At 35.2% G+C, this 17,068-nt stretch overlaps 1 protein-coding gene across 1 annotated transcript in view; it reads right to left on the reverse strand.

The window, feature by feature from the left end:
• The window catches only part of TBC1D4 (TBC1 domain family member 4), a 305,464-nt gene that overhangs the window by 60,729 nt on the left and 227,667 nt on the right, over positions 1–17,068 (reverse strand). The window contains exons 9-13 of the mRNA XM_007941498.1: positions 13,276–13,350; positions 11,749–11,975; positions 9,596–9,760; positions 5,596–5,619; positions 631–791 (exon numbers count right to left, since the gene is read on the reverse strand). Coding sequence (XP_007939689.1) covers positions 631–791; positions 5,596–5,619; positions 9,596–9,760; positions 11,749–11,975; positions 13,276–13,350 — 652 coding nt within the window. The remainder of the gene's footprint in view (positions 1–630; positions 792–5,595; positions 5,620–9,595; positions 9,761–11,748; positions 11,976–13,275; positions 13,351–17,068) is intronic.

Consider the following 17,068-nt stretch of genomic DNA (forward strand, 5'->3'; position numbering starts at 1 on the left):
TGAGACAAAGTATATGTGAACTGCTGTATGGAAAGTGAATTTGCTCTGTAAATCTTCACCCAAATAAAAATAAATAAATAAAGGACATACAGAAAATATAACATTATAAATAAATAAATAAATAAAAATTACATGATCTCATGAACATTTTATCTTTATGTTTATTGTAATACTTACTTTGCCTATTTTGATGCTTTCACTTTAATTTCTTATAGATCTAATATGCAAAAGGAGCCTTGTCTCTTTTGCCTTAGATTTGCCTAGTATATCCTTATTCATTTCTTTATTGTTCAACATTTTTTTGTCACTTTGTTTTATGTGTGACTCTTGTAGAAGAGTATACTGCTATTCTACTGTTAAAAAGATATCCTACTTCTTCCCTATCATAGTTCCCTATACACTATGGAGTAGGCATCAAAACAGGCTTCTTCATTCATTCAACAAACTTTTACCAAATGTCTTTTGTGTTTTAATGATACCTGAGAACTTATACACTTATTATACATATAGAAGATGAAGTTTTATCTCTACTGCAATCACTTAAACATTTTTAGACATTAAGCATTTGTATTCTACTCCCTAACTTATGATACTTTTAGAAAATAATTCTTTAGTGAGTACCACACAGACCTTGCTGCTGCATTGCTGAGGGAGATCTGTTCATGGGAGAAGCAACCCTGAGGAAAATGCGCTGCCGCCAAGAAATTCGGCGAGGAGTGACAGGGGTTCCTCCAGCACTTAGGGACTCATTGCTGCAGGTTGACGAGGTCCTTTTTCTCCCCTCTCCATCGCTGTAGTAAATAATAATAAAAACATAACTTGTAAGGAGAACTGCACAGCGTGATGCTTTGCAATGAAATGGAAGCACAAGCCATTCACAAGTTCTGCCATAGGCAAGCATGAGCCACAGGCAGCATGGAGCAGTGCATCACCAGGTGCCTCCCCTTGCCAGGGTGACCACAGCCTGGGAAAACACAATCCAGGCTGCAGCCTAGCCCAGAGAAGCTCAGCTGTTTCTACTTATTCCATAGTAGCCAAGCATTCCAAGTCCTAACCTGAGGAATATAAGTACTGGTAGAAGGAGTAACGACTGCTTAAGCAATAGACTTGTACTCTTCTAAAGAACTAAAATTACTAGTTTATTCTAACCAATGTGAACATTCCAGAAAAGGCTCACAAACAAGTGCTTCTTATAGCTCTTATACAATAGGCAGATAAAGACAGCTGCTCACTGCTTGGGACTGTGAAGATCCGTCTCCAAACTGTTAGCTGTCAAAATAGCTGGACCACTGGAAAAAGTAATCTGAATAAAGGTAGAACAGTTGACCTTGGGATTATTGTTAGCTGATTTCTTAAGGAATAATGTTGTGACAAAATAAGATTGGACAGGTGAGGTTAAAAAATATTAAGGTTTCTATATAGCTTCCCATTTGTAGTGAAAAAACTGAGGTACAAAGAAGTTAAGTAACTTGCCCATGGCCACACAGATAACAGAGGGACCAGAATTCAAATCCAAGCATCCAAACCCATATACACCACAGGTTAAAATGTCAATGTAAATAAATACTCTGTGCATTAGTTGAACTGAAGTGTGTGTATAGGACCACAAAAGCAAAGCTCATGTTTCTGTGGACCTATAGTCATGAATCCTGGCATCCTTTGTATTTCTGGTGGAAAATTAATCTCTAATTAGCATTAATTATTCTGGTCAGTACTTCTCTTTCCATTTTTCAATGGAAAATTTCATTTATTTCAGTAGGGAAATAATTTCACAGTATTATGAGGTGCTGTATTTATGTAAATGCCTCATTTCTTTTTCTTTGCTTTTGAAAAAATTGCATTACAAAACATACATATTGTTTTATTTTTAAATAAAAGGACCAAATCAAAAACACATTAATATGCTGGAATACATACATTAGCATATTGATCACCTCTACATTTTTAAATGATAAAAGCAGTTATAACCATTCCATTCTATTTTCATATAATCTTTCTCCACCTTCTTATCTACCTTGTTTGAAATATGTACATTATAATTTTTCCCCCAAGAGACATATTCAGGAAAAGTATTCTGTGCCAGCATTACCTCTATCAGAAATTTATGAAATTCAAAATGGATGACTAGGAAGGCGTACAGCTTGGAGACCTCCCATCCATTTATGTGTTTATATATTATATATATTGGAGTCCCTGGTGGTACAAAGGGAGCTCTGGTGGCGCAGTGCCTAAGGCATTTGACTGCTAACCAGAAAGCTGGTGGTTCGAACTCACCAGCCACTCCTCAGAAGGAAGACTGGGCAATCTACTTCTGTAGAGACACCACCACCTCAGAAACCCAAAGAGGGGTTGCTATGAGTCGTAATTGACTCGATGGCATTGAGTTTGGTTTTGGTTGGAGATACAAATGGTTAACATACTCGACTGTTAACCAAAAGGTTGGAGGTTCACATCCACATAGAGATGCCTCATTCTGGAAAAGTCAGTTATTGACAGTTCTATGGAGCACAGTTCTGTTCTAATCGACATAGGGTTGCCATGAGTTGGAATGGAACGGAAGGTAGCTTTCTGTTTTCTTTAAGTATTCTCTCTATATATACTTTCTGTTACCAGCCACCAATTAATCAAGAACTGAATTTGTGAGGACTTTATAAGGGAAGGAAACAGCCCATGTTGTGTTTGCCACCATGTAGGCTGGGAGTTTTTTTTTTCTGCAAGTCTTTTCAAAGACTGCCTCGATTAAAAGCTGAGGATATGATATGAATCCCCTAAAGCTTCAAAATAGCTTTTCACCATATCAACTATTAAATTAACATTACATTTATGTTGACACAGAATTTGAATGCATTCTTGTCTACTTTAATAAGAATTCATTGGAAATTATACAGAATGGAGGTGTATTAGCAACCATTTACAGAAACTCAACTTTGAAAATGATGTGGTCTTATTTTCCTTCAGGACATCATAGACACTCTTTTCACAAATGTAAACTCTCTGCCAGGATTAGTTTAAAAAGGTGTTATCCTGCTAAATAGCCACCTTTCCTCAGCTCCCTAGCACCCATCTCAAAACTACTCTATGGTCCAAATAAATGATTACACAATTTGGCTAAATCTACAACTAATCATAATGGATTACAGCTCAAGATAAATCACAAGACTTGATGAATATGATAACATCTCCTTAATAACCCAAACTCACTGCTGTTGAGCCGGATTCAACTCATAGTGGCCCCTGCTTGGGTTTCCAAGGCAGTATCACTATGGAAATAGATTGCCCAACCTTCCCTCCTAGGAGTGGCTGGTGGGTTTGAACGCCCAGCCTTCTCGTTAGCAGTCAAATGCCACAGGCACTATGCCACCAGAGATCCCATCTACCTAAGAAAAGGCTGAAAAAGATTGTTCTTTGTAAATGTCTCAAGAAAAGCTACACAAAACAACATCATAATGAAACTTTGACTTACTCCTATAGGATCTACAGTACAATTTAGCTCATAATTATACCAGGTACATTAATCATTTATGGAAGTTCTGGTTCTTAACTGAGTACATACACATCTGTCCTCCTACCAAAATATTTTCTAATTAGAAAATAAAATCTAAATTGAACTTTTCTAGTGGAAATGATACATACTATCTGAGCTATGAGTCAATAGTAGATTAGTCAGTGGAACAATATTGAAAAACAAAAGAATGAGAAGAACAAAGAGGTTTTTATTTTCCCCTCCCTAAACTCTACACTGAATGTAGATTTCTTTTCAAAAAACTTAAGTTCTACATATCAGATTTAAAAATATCTCTGCGTAGATCATTTTCTTACTTTGATTCTTATAACTTACAATACAGAAAATGACATCAAACAAGATACTAAACCTCTCTGGGTTCAATCTAACCATACATAAAATCAGGAAATTATAAACCAGATGATCTCCAACAAGGAAACAAACAGACCTCACGCTATGCCTGCAGAAGAATTTGAAAGGGCAAAAGGCAAAAATAGCATTTCCATTGGGTTCTTTAAAATAGTTGAGAAGTTGGTTTTTTTAAAAAAAGAAAATGATCTTACACCTAATCAGAAAGAAAAAAAAAAAAAGAAAGTGTAGCTCAATTACAAGTCTCAAAAAAGTCACTTTAAAAATCTTATCAATGTGGCCAAAATAATTTTCTGAGAACTTTTTTCTCCTGGAATACCTCATTCTAGTTCTAACTTTCATGCTCTGTTTTCACTCCAGCTAGAAAGAAATCTAAATTATTAGTGGCCTAACTAGCAGGATGGATAGGACTGTTTTCCATTAAGCTCATCTGACCAAATGTGGAAACTGTAGCAAAGCAGAAAATAACCACTTGCTGGTAACTTATTCAGCAGTAATTGTGGACGCTGACCACAAAAAGCACATGGGTCAAGGGAAAGAGATGTCATCACAGATGTGGCCAGACTTCCACAGTAAGAAACTAGGTGCTTTCCTGCATCCAGGCAGTGGTCAAAAGGCCTTATCTTAGCGTCTCAAAGTGGCCAAAGTGACAAAAATTTAAATGAATAGAAATTATTAATAATCCTCTTCAGATAAGAATCAGATTTGATTTTAAGACATATCTTTCTTTTAGGGTGAACTTCTTTTTCTTAAGGATAAGTGTTTTATTGCATTGATCTGGTTGTAAATGATTCTAACAAATTCTATTCATTTTGTCATTATTGTTGAGAATATATACAGTAAAACATACACTAATTCACTCAAGTTTCAACATGGACTATTTAGCGACACTGATTACATTCTTTGCGTTGTACAACCATTCTCCTCTTTTAAGTTATTTCTTCCCTATAAACATAAACTCATTGTCTCCTAAGGTTTCTATCTAATCTTGTCACTTTGATCCCAAAAAGATGGTTCTTAAAAGAGCGTATTGCTCAAGGCAGACATTTTTTATTAGCTACAACAAACTGGAAGGAAGATGGGGCAATCTACTTCCGTAGTGATACTGCCTCGGAAACCCAAGGAGGGGTCACTATGAGTTGGGTCCGACTCGATGGTACATAACAACAACAACAACGTTACTTAATTTTAAGAAGACATCAGAGGATATTCTAGTTTAAGGTTTAAAGATTATCTTATGGCAATAGTTTCAAGGCTCCAGGAAGTCTGGAGTCAATGAAAATTTGAAATTCTGTTCTGCATTTTTCCCCTTTTGATCAGGATTCTGTTATATAATGTTTTATCAAAATGTTCAGTAATGGTGGCCAAGCACTCATTTCTGTATCTTCTTGGAATTTGGAAAAATGTCCTCATACCTACCTCCAAAATAACAAAAATTCACTTCCATTAATTCAAAATGAGCATCAGGCTTTGATTGGTGGTCACAGCACAGTTCTAAGCAAATATCAACACGGAATAGAGTAGAAACAGGATTTTTGTTTGCAATGGTCATTCCTGATCTTTAATTACACCAGGTCACATTTTCCCTACTATATAACACTCACAGCATCTGCAATGATGGCATGCAATCAGGAGACAACGAAAAATGCTTTTTAAACTAATCGAAAAATTCAGTTGGAAGACTTTGTGAACTGTTTAGTTAAATTAATTAGACCTATAATCACCTTGATTCTGAGGCAGTGTCCTGTCTAGTACAACAGGAAACAAAGGATGGCATTAGCACACACAGAGAGTTACATGTCAAAATCAGGATTTAGAATAAAAAGGCATTTTCATAAGTCATCAATAATTCATAGTTCAAGTTATGTGAATAATGAAACATAATAAATAATTATATTACTTTTATCAGTGAACCAAAACTGTGCTACAAAGTACTTCATTAGCAAAGTCTTATTTTCTCATTATAAAGTTTTATAAGTGAATAAAAGTAACAACTATCATTTATTTTTGACCAAAGAACTTCCATACAGATAATTTTTTACATATAGGCTTAAAACCTGAGACACAAATATGAGGAATAACAAAATGCCTGTTGACAGAAAAAAGAAGGTATATTTGATAAATGGATGTCATTAAATTATACTATATCATATACAACTATAGATGTAGCCACTAAATACTACATTTTAAAAAATTATTTTAAAATAAGGTAAAACTGAAAAATATGTTTAGTAACCCCCCTTATCATTTCAATGCTGTGTAACGTAAATGAACCCATTAATTAACAAATCACAGAATTAAAAAAGATCTTTGCTATTTTATTTCATGCTCCTCAGAAACAGTAACCTAACATGTTTTTAATAATTCAGATAGTGGCCCTGGAGAAGGATGCCTCACCTGAATTTTAAATTTCAAATTTAAAAAAGTAACTACTTTTAAAAAGTAATATTTGCTAGGCTATGCCCTAATCTACCCTATACCTTACTTGACTATACATATTTAAAGATCCATTCTATGCAACTACTATGATTATTAGGCACCTACTGAAAATAAAATTATAATTATAGTATCATGAACCTCCTCCTTTCATTATTCTGAATAGTTCCACATATCATGGTATCATAGATGGAATGTGTCCCTCCAGAATATATGTCAGCTTAGCTGGGCCATGATTATCAGTGGCTTGGCAGTTATGTAATGATCCCCCCATGATGCGATCCGATGCAATAGCCAATGAGTCGTGAAAGGATTAGGGCGGGATGCGCTGCCCTTAATCCTTTCAAAGACTGATCTGATTTAAATGGAGTTTCCCTGGATACCTTTTATCTTACAGGAGGGAGAAGGAACAAAGAAAGGGGGACCTACTACTACCAGGAAAGAAGAGTAGAGCTTGTCCTTTCCTTTGGACACAGGGTCCCTGCCCTGGGATCCTCTTAGGACCCAAAGACACAGAGAAAGCCTTCCCCTAGAGTCGGTGCTCTGAATTCTGACTTCTAGCCTCCTAAACTGTGACTGAATAAATTTTGGTTTGTTACAATCATTCACCTGTGGTGTTTCTCTTATAGCAGCACTGGATAACTATGAACGTGGTAACTGCATGCATATGATGTTCACTCTGAAACAAGTGATAATCAGAGATGTAGAGTTCAGAAATCACTGAATTAAAACCATGCTCTTGAATATCCTCGTTCTTGGGAAATACATATTAAAAGTATTAAGAGTAAAGGGACATGATGTGAACAACCTTTTCATAAATGGATTAGAATAAAGAAACACATATAGGTGTGTGGCCTATGTGTTGCCTACTGATTTGGGTATTGTTTGTTGCCTTCACAGCCCATGAGCCAAAAGTCAGCTATGCTACCTGCCAATCTTGGATTCACCTCTGCAGCAGCCTGCTATACTGCCTGCCAATCTTGAGTTTGTCAGCCCCTACAGCTGCATGAGTCAGAAGTCTCTAACTTGACATTTGATCCACATACTTAGAACTTGCCAGCCTCTACAACTGCATGAGCCATTTCCCTGAGATAAATTTATGTCTCTCTCTCTCTCTACATATAAAGCTTCACTGGTTTTGCTTCTCTAGAGAACACAGCCTAAGACAGAGGGCCATGGGAAGGTATTAGCAAGAATAATGCATACAACTAAGCAAAAACTACTGAAGACAAATGTTATGATCTCATATTAAATTTTATAAAGACTTAAAAAAAAAAGTCACAGTTTTTATAACCTACATATTATTCACAGCTAACCTTTGACCTTTTATTTGCCACTTTAGGCATAATTCTGTTTCAAGAAGGAATCTAGATTCTCCAGATACTAATGATAACATAGCAAGAAGAAACTACAAATGATTTTGATTTAAAGTGTTGTCTTTTTGGTGATAGGTAATACTATAAACATCCCCCAAAATGTCCAGTTGTCATAGAGTTGATTCTGACTCAAAGTGACACTATGCATTTCAGAGTAGAACTGAACTGTAGGTAATACTATAAACATCCCCCAAAAATGTCCAGTTGTCATAGAGTCAATTCTGACTCAAAGTGACACTATGCATTTCAGAGTAGAACTGAACTGTGTTCCTTCGGGCTTTCAAGGCTGTGACCTTTCAGATGCAGAAAACCAGTCCTTTCTTCCAAGGCATTTCTGGATGGGTCTGAACCACTAACCTCTGAGTTAGTAGTCAAGTGCATAACTGTTTGTACCACCCAATATGCATTATACTATTTTTGTGGTTAACTTCCTACTATAAAAGCTGTCCTTGAAAAAACTATTTTTAAAATATTTTACTGTGTTTATGTTGAAAGTTTACAAGGCAAAATAGGTTCTCATTTGACAATTTCTATACAAATTGTTCAGTGACGTTAGTTATATTTTTTGTCCACAATGTGTCAACACTCTCTTTAATTGTGTTCTGGTTATTCCATTTCCAGTGCTCCAGTTTCTATACCCCCTTATTTTCTCATTTTTTGGTGTAGAGTAATAGTTGACTTTTTGATTACATATACATTATTTTTAAATGGAGCACTGTACTCATGGGAAATATCCTTTATTTTGTGTGCCAATATGTAATTTTGATAAAAGGTGACCTCAGGGGAAAGTTGCAATTCAAGATTTAAAGAGTGTCTTGAGGTGATAGTCACAGGGAGTCAATTGGTCCAGTAAGTCTGGACTTTTTAAGAATTTGAGTTCTGTTCCACATTTTTCTCCAATTATATCATGGTTCATCTATTGTGGCTTTGATCAGAACCCTAAAAAACCTATATAGTCAATTCTTCATCAACTTACTTCATTGAAAATAAAATTTAATATTTGAGTATGACTTTGTACTCATTCAGAGAGAAGTGCTCATATTTAAAATTATATTAATCCAATATTATCTTTCCTGGTGTCTGCTAACCAGAAGGCTGGTGGTTCAAACCCACCAGCCACCCTCGGAAGGAAGGTTGGGCAATCTACTTCTGTAGTGATACTGCCTCAGAAACCCAAGGAGGAGTTGCTGTGAGTCGGGTCTGACTAGATGGCACATATGATTAAATACTATTTAATAGTCTATATATTAAATACAATTTAATATGTCTATATTATCAATAATGAGCATAAAAACAAAGCAAAATAAAATTTCTACAGGATTCAAAGAGATCCCTCATGCTATCTGAAAGTGTTGGTTTCAACATGATCCTGTAATCATTGTGTGACTTCCATTAAGATTCAGAAAAGTATACTGACATCATAGAAATAGCAAAGAAATGTTTAGGAAATGATCATTATACTTAATAATAAAGATAATTGGATCCTTCACTTCAGCGAAGTTGTTTAAATGAGTGGCTTTTGGGTTCCATGAGATACAGCCAAGGAGGTCAATGGAAACAGTATGATCAAGGAATGCTTGCTTAGTGTGTGTTAGCTCCAGGTCTTGTTTCAAACAGAACAAAGCTTAAACTTCAAGATTCAAAGGAAAGAAACAAAGAGGAGGAAAAGAAAAACACTCATAAATCAAAAAGTAAGATAACTATGTTATCAAAAAGTTTTGAAAGCACTGGTTTGAAAACTTCTCTTAATAAAATTAATTAGAATTGAAACCAATATTAGAAACAGATTAGAACAAGTACAACATAAGGATGCATAAATGTCACTCCAAAATTAATCAGCCACTTGTTAGTAACATATCAGTATATCATTGCAAAAAATTTTTGCTTTGCAAAAACAGGACACTGATCTCACCTGATTTCATTTTCATACTGTGGGGACAGTCTACCTGAATTCTGGTAAAAGCTTTTCAGGAAAGAGGGGGCAGAGAAGGAAGGGGCAGAGAAGGAAGTGTGAAGACTTGGAAGACTGGAGGAAGAAATACTCTCCTTGTGCATGCCACGAACTGATGGAAGAGGGCTGAGTACAGAAAATACAGCAAATTTGTCTTAATTTACAGTTCGGCAAAATCTTCATTCACTATGAAAAAGCATATAGACAGGTTCTTGCTATTAATTTAATCTTTCTTTGAAAGGATCAGGGCTGGATCTTATTTGGGGAAAAAAAAAAAAAAGGAACATGCACTTCTCTAGATGATTATAGCCTAGTGTCACTCTTTCACACATTGAACTCCTTATCTAGGCAATACGTCTAACCAGATGTATTTGTCTCTAAAAATTTTAAAAACAATTTAATGACAAAAAGTTGTTTGTTTTTACATGCAAAAGGCACTTCAAGGAAAATAAAGGGTGGGGGGAGCACAAATAATTACAGGAAACAAGTTCCAGAAGGAAAACCTGATTATCAGTAGTTCAAAGACTTAATTATTTTAAAGATATAAACCTTCCGAAAAATTCAAGATCCACACATCTAGTTATTGGAAATCATTATAATATCATAAGTTTAACATTAATGTCCATGTCCTTTGCTGAAAGCTGATGGATTGTGCTGCCTATAGCTTTATCCAGACATCTATTTTTAAGAAGAATCCTTTCCTAGCAAGTTTTACAATAATGCAAACAATATCTTCATATACTGATAGAAATTGTTTGACTTGATGTATTATAAAACGCATCTGGTAGAGAAGAAAAAAGAGAAAAATAAGGACATCACTTATAGTCTAAAACAAGCGATGTATTAAATTACTGAAAATATTTTTCCTAGGAAAGATGAGATTTATTGCCTGATATAAATATAAATGTGGGAGCTCTGGTAGCATAGTGCCTAAGGCATTTGATTGCTAACCAGAAGGCTGGTGGTTCAAACCCACCAGCCACTCCTCAGAAGGAAGATAGGGTGATCTACTTCCCTAGTGATACGGCTTCAGAAACCCAAGGAGTAGGTGTGTGAGTAGGATCCGACTCGATGGAAGTAAGCTTGGTTTTTATGGCTTTTGAAAATATAAATGTAGGGATCAAAAAAAATCATTATGAATACTTAATTATCACTTTCCCAAAAGGAAGCTTTAGGAATATTTAATTCTGTTGACTTATTTTCTTTTTATATATCCTAAATATTTTATTTTTCATATCAAATCATTCAGAAAACAGCTGAAGATAAAACTGTATCCTTAAAGGAAATTCTGGGACATTTGATAACATTTAATAAATCATCCTTCTCTTTTTACTTAGAGTTCCATATTTTTCTCCAATTGACATTCTTATCAGAATCCTGTATCTTATATCAAACTCATAGATGAGGAGGAAAAATAAAATCAGTTATTGGATATAATTATGCTACAATTCCAGGTTTGCCACACCTTTAACTACATCTCACTAAATCTCAAATAATTTTGTTATATTATTTTTTATGTAACATGGAAGGTAATTTCTACTGGACACTTCCTGTCAATTACAACATGCATATATTCCTTTACTGGTATCACTTTGTTCTAGAGAAATCTTTAAACAATTTTCATATTTTGCTTTAATTTATTATGTAATAAAATACAGCCAAATACCATCCTCCGTATGAAGTTGATTTAGGTGATTTTTTAACATTGATATTGTAAGCTAATTATTTAGGGTAACAAGAAGTTTTACTGTCCTGTTACTTTAGAATTCTCATCTTAGTTTCTTTACAGCCATCATCCAGAAGACACTGACTAGCTAGTGTTGTCAGCAGGTTTTCAGATAAAACAATTGGCATGACAATTTTTTTTTCTTTTTTCTGAAGAAAGGAGAGAAGGACATTCCATCAAAACTACTTCAATGCTTTTTTTTAGGTCTGCCTTAAATCTTGTCTTCTTTCCTAGTAACTGAAGTTTTTATAATTGATTTTTATGATGGTCTTTCTGAGTACTAAAGTTGGCTAGAACATAAAGTCATGATAAATGTTTACTCCGTGATGATCAAAAAAGAGTGACAGGACAACTTTATTTCATATTCTGGAGAGAGGTTCAGACTCACCTGCACTGTTCGCTGGAACTCTGCCTCAGAAGAGGGGAGCGGACACCATGTGCCCTCCCGTCTTGCAGATTCAGTTTTCTCTTTGTGCTTGAAGGTGGGTGGCTGAATGTGTGTGCCCGTCTTCGGAACTGTGGGGAGTCAGAATCCTCTTCAGGGAATGTGTTCCAAGCAGAAGACAGTGGGGAGGCTGGTGGTGTCCCTGGTGGGGAGTCTCCTGGGGAGTAGTCCTGAAAAAACAAGCAGAAGTGAGGTTTTCCTTTCCTACAAGGATCATGGCAGATCTGCTGAAACACACAGCTCAAAAGTGACAGGGGCCTCTTCTTCCTCCTGAGTCACGACTTTTTTTTTTTTTTTACTCAATCCATGCTGAAGGCTAATCAGTATCACCACAACCCATTTCTTCTGATAAGCAGCTGTAAGACAGCATCCGTAAAAATAGGCCAGAAAGAGAAAGGGGTGATAAGAAAAGGTATCCTTTCCCTCTGACACTTTATAGTAAATGCTATTGCTACTGTACCTCTTGCTGTTGCCAGAAATGAAAAGAGATTATGACCAAAAGAAGGTGGAGTCTGTGTTTATGTAGCTACTAATTTCCGTGACATATCAGTTGCATGTTTCCTGTACTATCAAAATGATATTACACTGCCTAAGTGTCCAAGTCTCATGGCAAAACCATCAGGAAGATAAAATAAAGCCTGGTAAGTATCTTCCTTTACTGTGGTTGTTCCTATCCAACTACATGTTGCCTGAGGTAATTTTTTTAAAAAAGACATGAAAAACAGGAAATGAATGAAAAGTGAGCTATGCTGGAATGCATCTGATATTGCATGAGTAGACATAATAAATCTTTCCATTTAGACAGGTGTGCTGTTTATACTTTCCACAACCAACAGCATTTTAGAAATGTTTAGCTTGATAAATATGGGTTAGAATCAAAGCTTAACTAAGTCTTCAATTGCATTAACAGAAAGTTTAATAAAGATATTTTAATCTTTTCCAATTTTTAATAAATAGGTTGTATATGCCTTAGGTTAGATGTTTCTATCAGAACAAGAAACAGGAAACCAAACCTACTGGATATTATCTATGAGATAATGAAGAGTCTAATGTTATAGTTAAAAAGGTTAAAAAAAAAAATGGAATCGGGTACTAATATGGAGAGACAGCAACAGAAAAAACAGATCAATGTACAAGTACATCACTTGGCTTCTTTTCATGTGGCTTTGAACTGCTAAAATACTGTCCTCCAAGATCTCTATACAGGATAAATTCTCACAGGATACAGCAGCCTAGAAGGGACATGTTCTATCCCTGTGTGAGAAAGCTTCAGCTGAAAATGGAACAAGATGTTAATAGCCACAATCTCCAAAAATATTTACTTAAATAACAAAGCCTCAAATATTTATTTTTTAAAAAAGCCATAAAGGACTAAAACAAAAAGGTAAGTAAGCATGCTTATTACCATATAAGTGCTGGTTTTTGCTGAATTCCCAATTTGTACTAAAAAAGGGAGCTCTAATTAGATACCTTCTCTGAAGCAAGACTGTTGGACCGTTCAAAGCTGTCCATGCTTCCAAGCCGGCCTCTCATTCTGTTAGCTCCCTGAGTGGAGAGAATAAAACTAAATCATTCATACAGTTTAGGTTTTTACTTCAAAACTATGAAAGACAGTTTCAAGTAGGCTCTTTATGTTAGCACTAAATTGATTCTTTTGTGGCTTACTCAAATTTGTTGGCAGTATTAACAGCCAATTAAAGCACAGTAATTAGAACTATTCACAATTTATTATTGCTAAATCAGCCATTAGATAACTAGATACTCGGACCAAACCCTTTGAAGTTATTTTGGTTACAAGGTTAAAGCAACATTTATCTATAAGTTCTGGTTATTCAATGAGAACCCCATTAACTCTGTCTTATACAGATAAACACAAATGTGGAAGGTACCACAAAACAAACCAAAAACAGTTACAAGAATATAACTTAAAATTTTCTCTATACAACCTAATTACAAATTCATAATTTATGTAATAGGATTATAATAAGCACAGGTTCAAAATCAAACAAAGGAAAACTTCTTTTTTAAAAATTATGGATTTGGCTTCTTTGTTCAGTCTTAATTCAAAACTACTTCAAGAAACACTTCACTCTAGAAGGTTAGATATCAATCTGTCTTGCTTTGATATTAGGGAGTTGGGTCTTGTTTTTCTTGGCACATAGTCCTTTGCTTTGGATTTAACAGTGACGTAAGTAGGAGAAACCTAAGAGATCATCTTGTTTATTGCCCCCATTTTACAGAAAGAAACTGAGGCCAAACAAAGAAGGAAAGAGGACAGAAAGGCAGGTTGAGCACCTAATTATACACAAGATCTAAAGGGAAAATCACAGAGGAAAGAATTTTACCTGGCTGTAAAAACCATGGCCTGGTGCTAAAAAGGATGACCAGAGACATGAGTCAGGTCAATATGACAGTGATTCTGCAAAATAATATAATACTCAATATTTGTGTAGCACTTAACAGTATGAATGATTGTCTCCATACGTTCCTTTTTTCTTCCTGCTTCTCTTTTTATTTCTTTCTCTCCCTTTTATTTATTTAGTGTGCTTTGGGTGCAAATTTACAAAACAGAGTTTTACATTCAACAGTTCATGCACACTTGATTTCACGGCCCTGATTATAATCCTCAACCACAAAAAATTCTTCTCCCTTCTCCTCCCTGTGACTACCCCCTCCCTGTGGCCTTCTTATCTATGCATTCTGTCTGTCCAGCTTTCCTGCTATGTAAATGCTACCTCTCTAGTATCTCATGGTTGACTGATCTAAGGGGTGCATCTCCCTAGGGTAGGTGGGTACATCTCCCTAGGGTAGATGTTCTGTGTCTCCATACATTCTCGGTTGTTGTTTTTTTGTTTTCGTTTTGTTTGAGGGTTTTTTTTTTTTTTTTGTATTTTTCTTTTCTGGTGGGGAAGATTCAATTGCATTTTAATTTTTAATCTAAGGAATTCTTGTATCAAGTTTCAAAAGCAATACTGTGCTACCAACCTAAAAATTAAAAGCTGAATTCAATAATCCCCACTCTCACACCTTGAATCCCACACTCCCAAAAGCAGACAGTGGAAATTATTTATATTGATACTCATTGTTTTTAGCTTTACTGCTTTGCTACTCCTTAATCCTTCTACTAACATACTGTTCTACAAGATGAGACTTCAGTGTTATTTACTTTTACTCATCTCTATACAGATGTACCTCTTCCCCTCTTCTTTCAATATATTATCGCCCAAATTTGGGTTAAATCAGTATTCTGTGCTTAGATTATTATGACTTGGTAAATACATTTCACAGCTGATTCACATATTTTAGTATAAATGCATTTTATATGTTATGTAATTATTGTTTTTCATAAAATTAATAACTGTCTCAGCAATTACTAATTTGCCTAATTCTCTAACATCTCAATGTGGTCAAACATCATATAACTCATCAATTATAATTTTTTCTGTTTTTTTAAGCTACCTACATGGGGCCCTCTCTCTTCCTGCCCCAATCCAGACTGATTGCAATATAGGCTTGCTGGACACACCTCCCCAGTGCTTTTCCACATTATTAACCTGGAAATTTCCTTTGTCCCTCTACTATATTGGAAATTGTTTTTTTGTTTTGTTTTGTTTTCCTTTTAGTTTATGTCCTCATTTTGGTGAAGCACATTTTCCAGGTGCTTTTGCAAAAAGGATGACTCAGAAGAAAATATTTTTCTTTAATTTTGTGTCTTTAAATGCCATTATTCTATATTTATATTACATTAATAATTTGGTTGAACATTTAATTCTGGTTGGAAACTTCCTCAGAATATAGAAGCACTGGTTAAACACCTTTTGGTGCAGAAGTTTAATGCCACTGTGATTCTTGAGGCTTTGTATGTGACCTGCTTTTCTCTCTGGAACAGATTCTAAGTTTACTTTTGGACTTTGTGAAATTTCACAAGTACGTGCATTGGTGTTGTTTTTATTCAGTCATTTTATTATGCACTTAGCAAATCCAGTAAATTTAAAAACTCATGTCCATTACCTCTGAGAATCTGAGAGTTTCTGGCATATATATAGATATATAGATATATATATACATACATACACACACACACACACAACAGACATATATACATATGCATATGTATGTGTGTGTATATATATATACACACACACATATATATGTACACACACATATATATAAATAAATATATCTATATGTATATATGAATGACCAAGAAATGGCATCATAATAAATTAGGAAAATATTGAAGTTATCAAAGATTTCATTTAGATCCACAATCAATACCCATGGAAGCAGCAGTCAAGAAATCAAATGATGATGTACTCCATTGGGTAAATCTGCTGCAAAAGACCTCTTTAAAGTATTCAAAAACAAGGACTAAAGTGCACCTGACCCAAGCCATGGTATTTTCAATTGTTTCACGTGCATGTGAAATCTGGACAATGAATAAAGAAGATCAAAGAAGAACTGATGCATTTGAATTGTGGTGTTGGCAAAGAATACTGACTACACCATGGACTGCCAGAAGAATGAATAAATCTGTCTTGGAAGAAGTACAGGCAAAATGCACCTTAGATATGAGAATGGTGGGATGACTCACATACTTTAGACATATCATCAGGAGGGACCAGTCCCTGGAGAAGGACATCTTGGTAAAGTAAGGGGCCAGCAAAAAAGAGGAACCCTCAACAAGATGGAATGACAGAGTGGCTGCAACAATGAGCTCAAATATAGCACCAGTCGTGAGCATGGTGTGGGAGTGGACAGTGTTTTGTTCTGTTGTGCATAGGATTTCCACAAATTGGAAACAACTTGACGGCACCTAAAAACAACAACAGCATGCATATACACACACCAAACCCAAACTCAATGCCATCGAGTCAATTCCAACTCAGCGACCTTATAGGACAGAGTTGAACTACATATGTATATACACACACACACACATATATATATATATGTGTGTGTATATATACACATATATGTATTTAGATCCACAATCAATACCCATGGAAGCAGCAGTCAAGAAATCAAATGATGACATACTCCATTGGGCTAATCTGCTGCAAAAGACCTCTTTAAAGTATTCAAAAACAAGGACTAAGGTGGACCTGACCCAAGCCATGGTATTTTCAATTGCTTCATGTGCATGTGAAATCTGGACAAAGAATAAGGAAGCTCAAAGAAGAAGTGATGCATTTGAATTGAACTGCATATATGTATATATGCAGTTCTATATAAAGAGAGAGTTGACATGAGTTGGTGTCAA

The sequence above is a fragment of the Orycteropus afer genome, unplaced genomic scaffold (genome assembly GCF_000298275.1).
Source record: "Orycteropus afer afer isolate SDZICR_OR568_19922 unplaced genomic scaffold, OryAfe1.0 scaffold00081, whole genome shotgun sequence".
Taxonomy (NCBI): Eukaryota; Metazoa; Chordata; class Mammalia; order Tubulidentata; family Orycteropodidae; genus Orycteropus; species Orycteropus afer.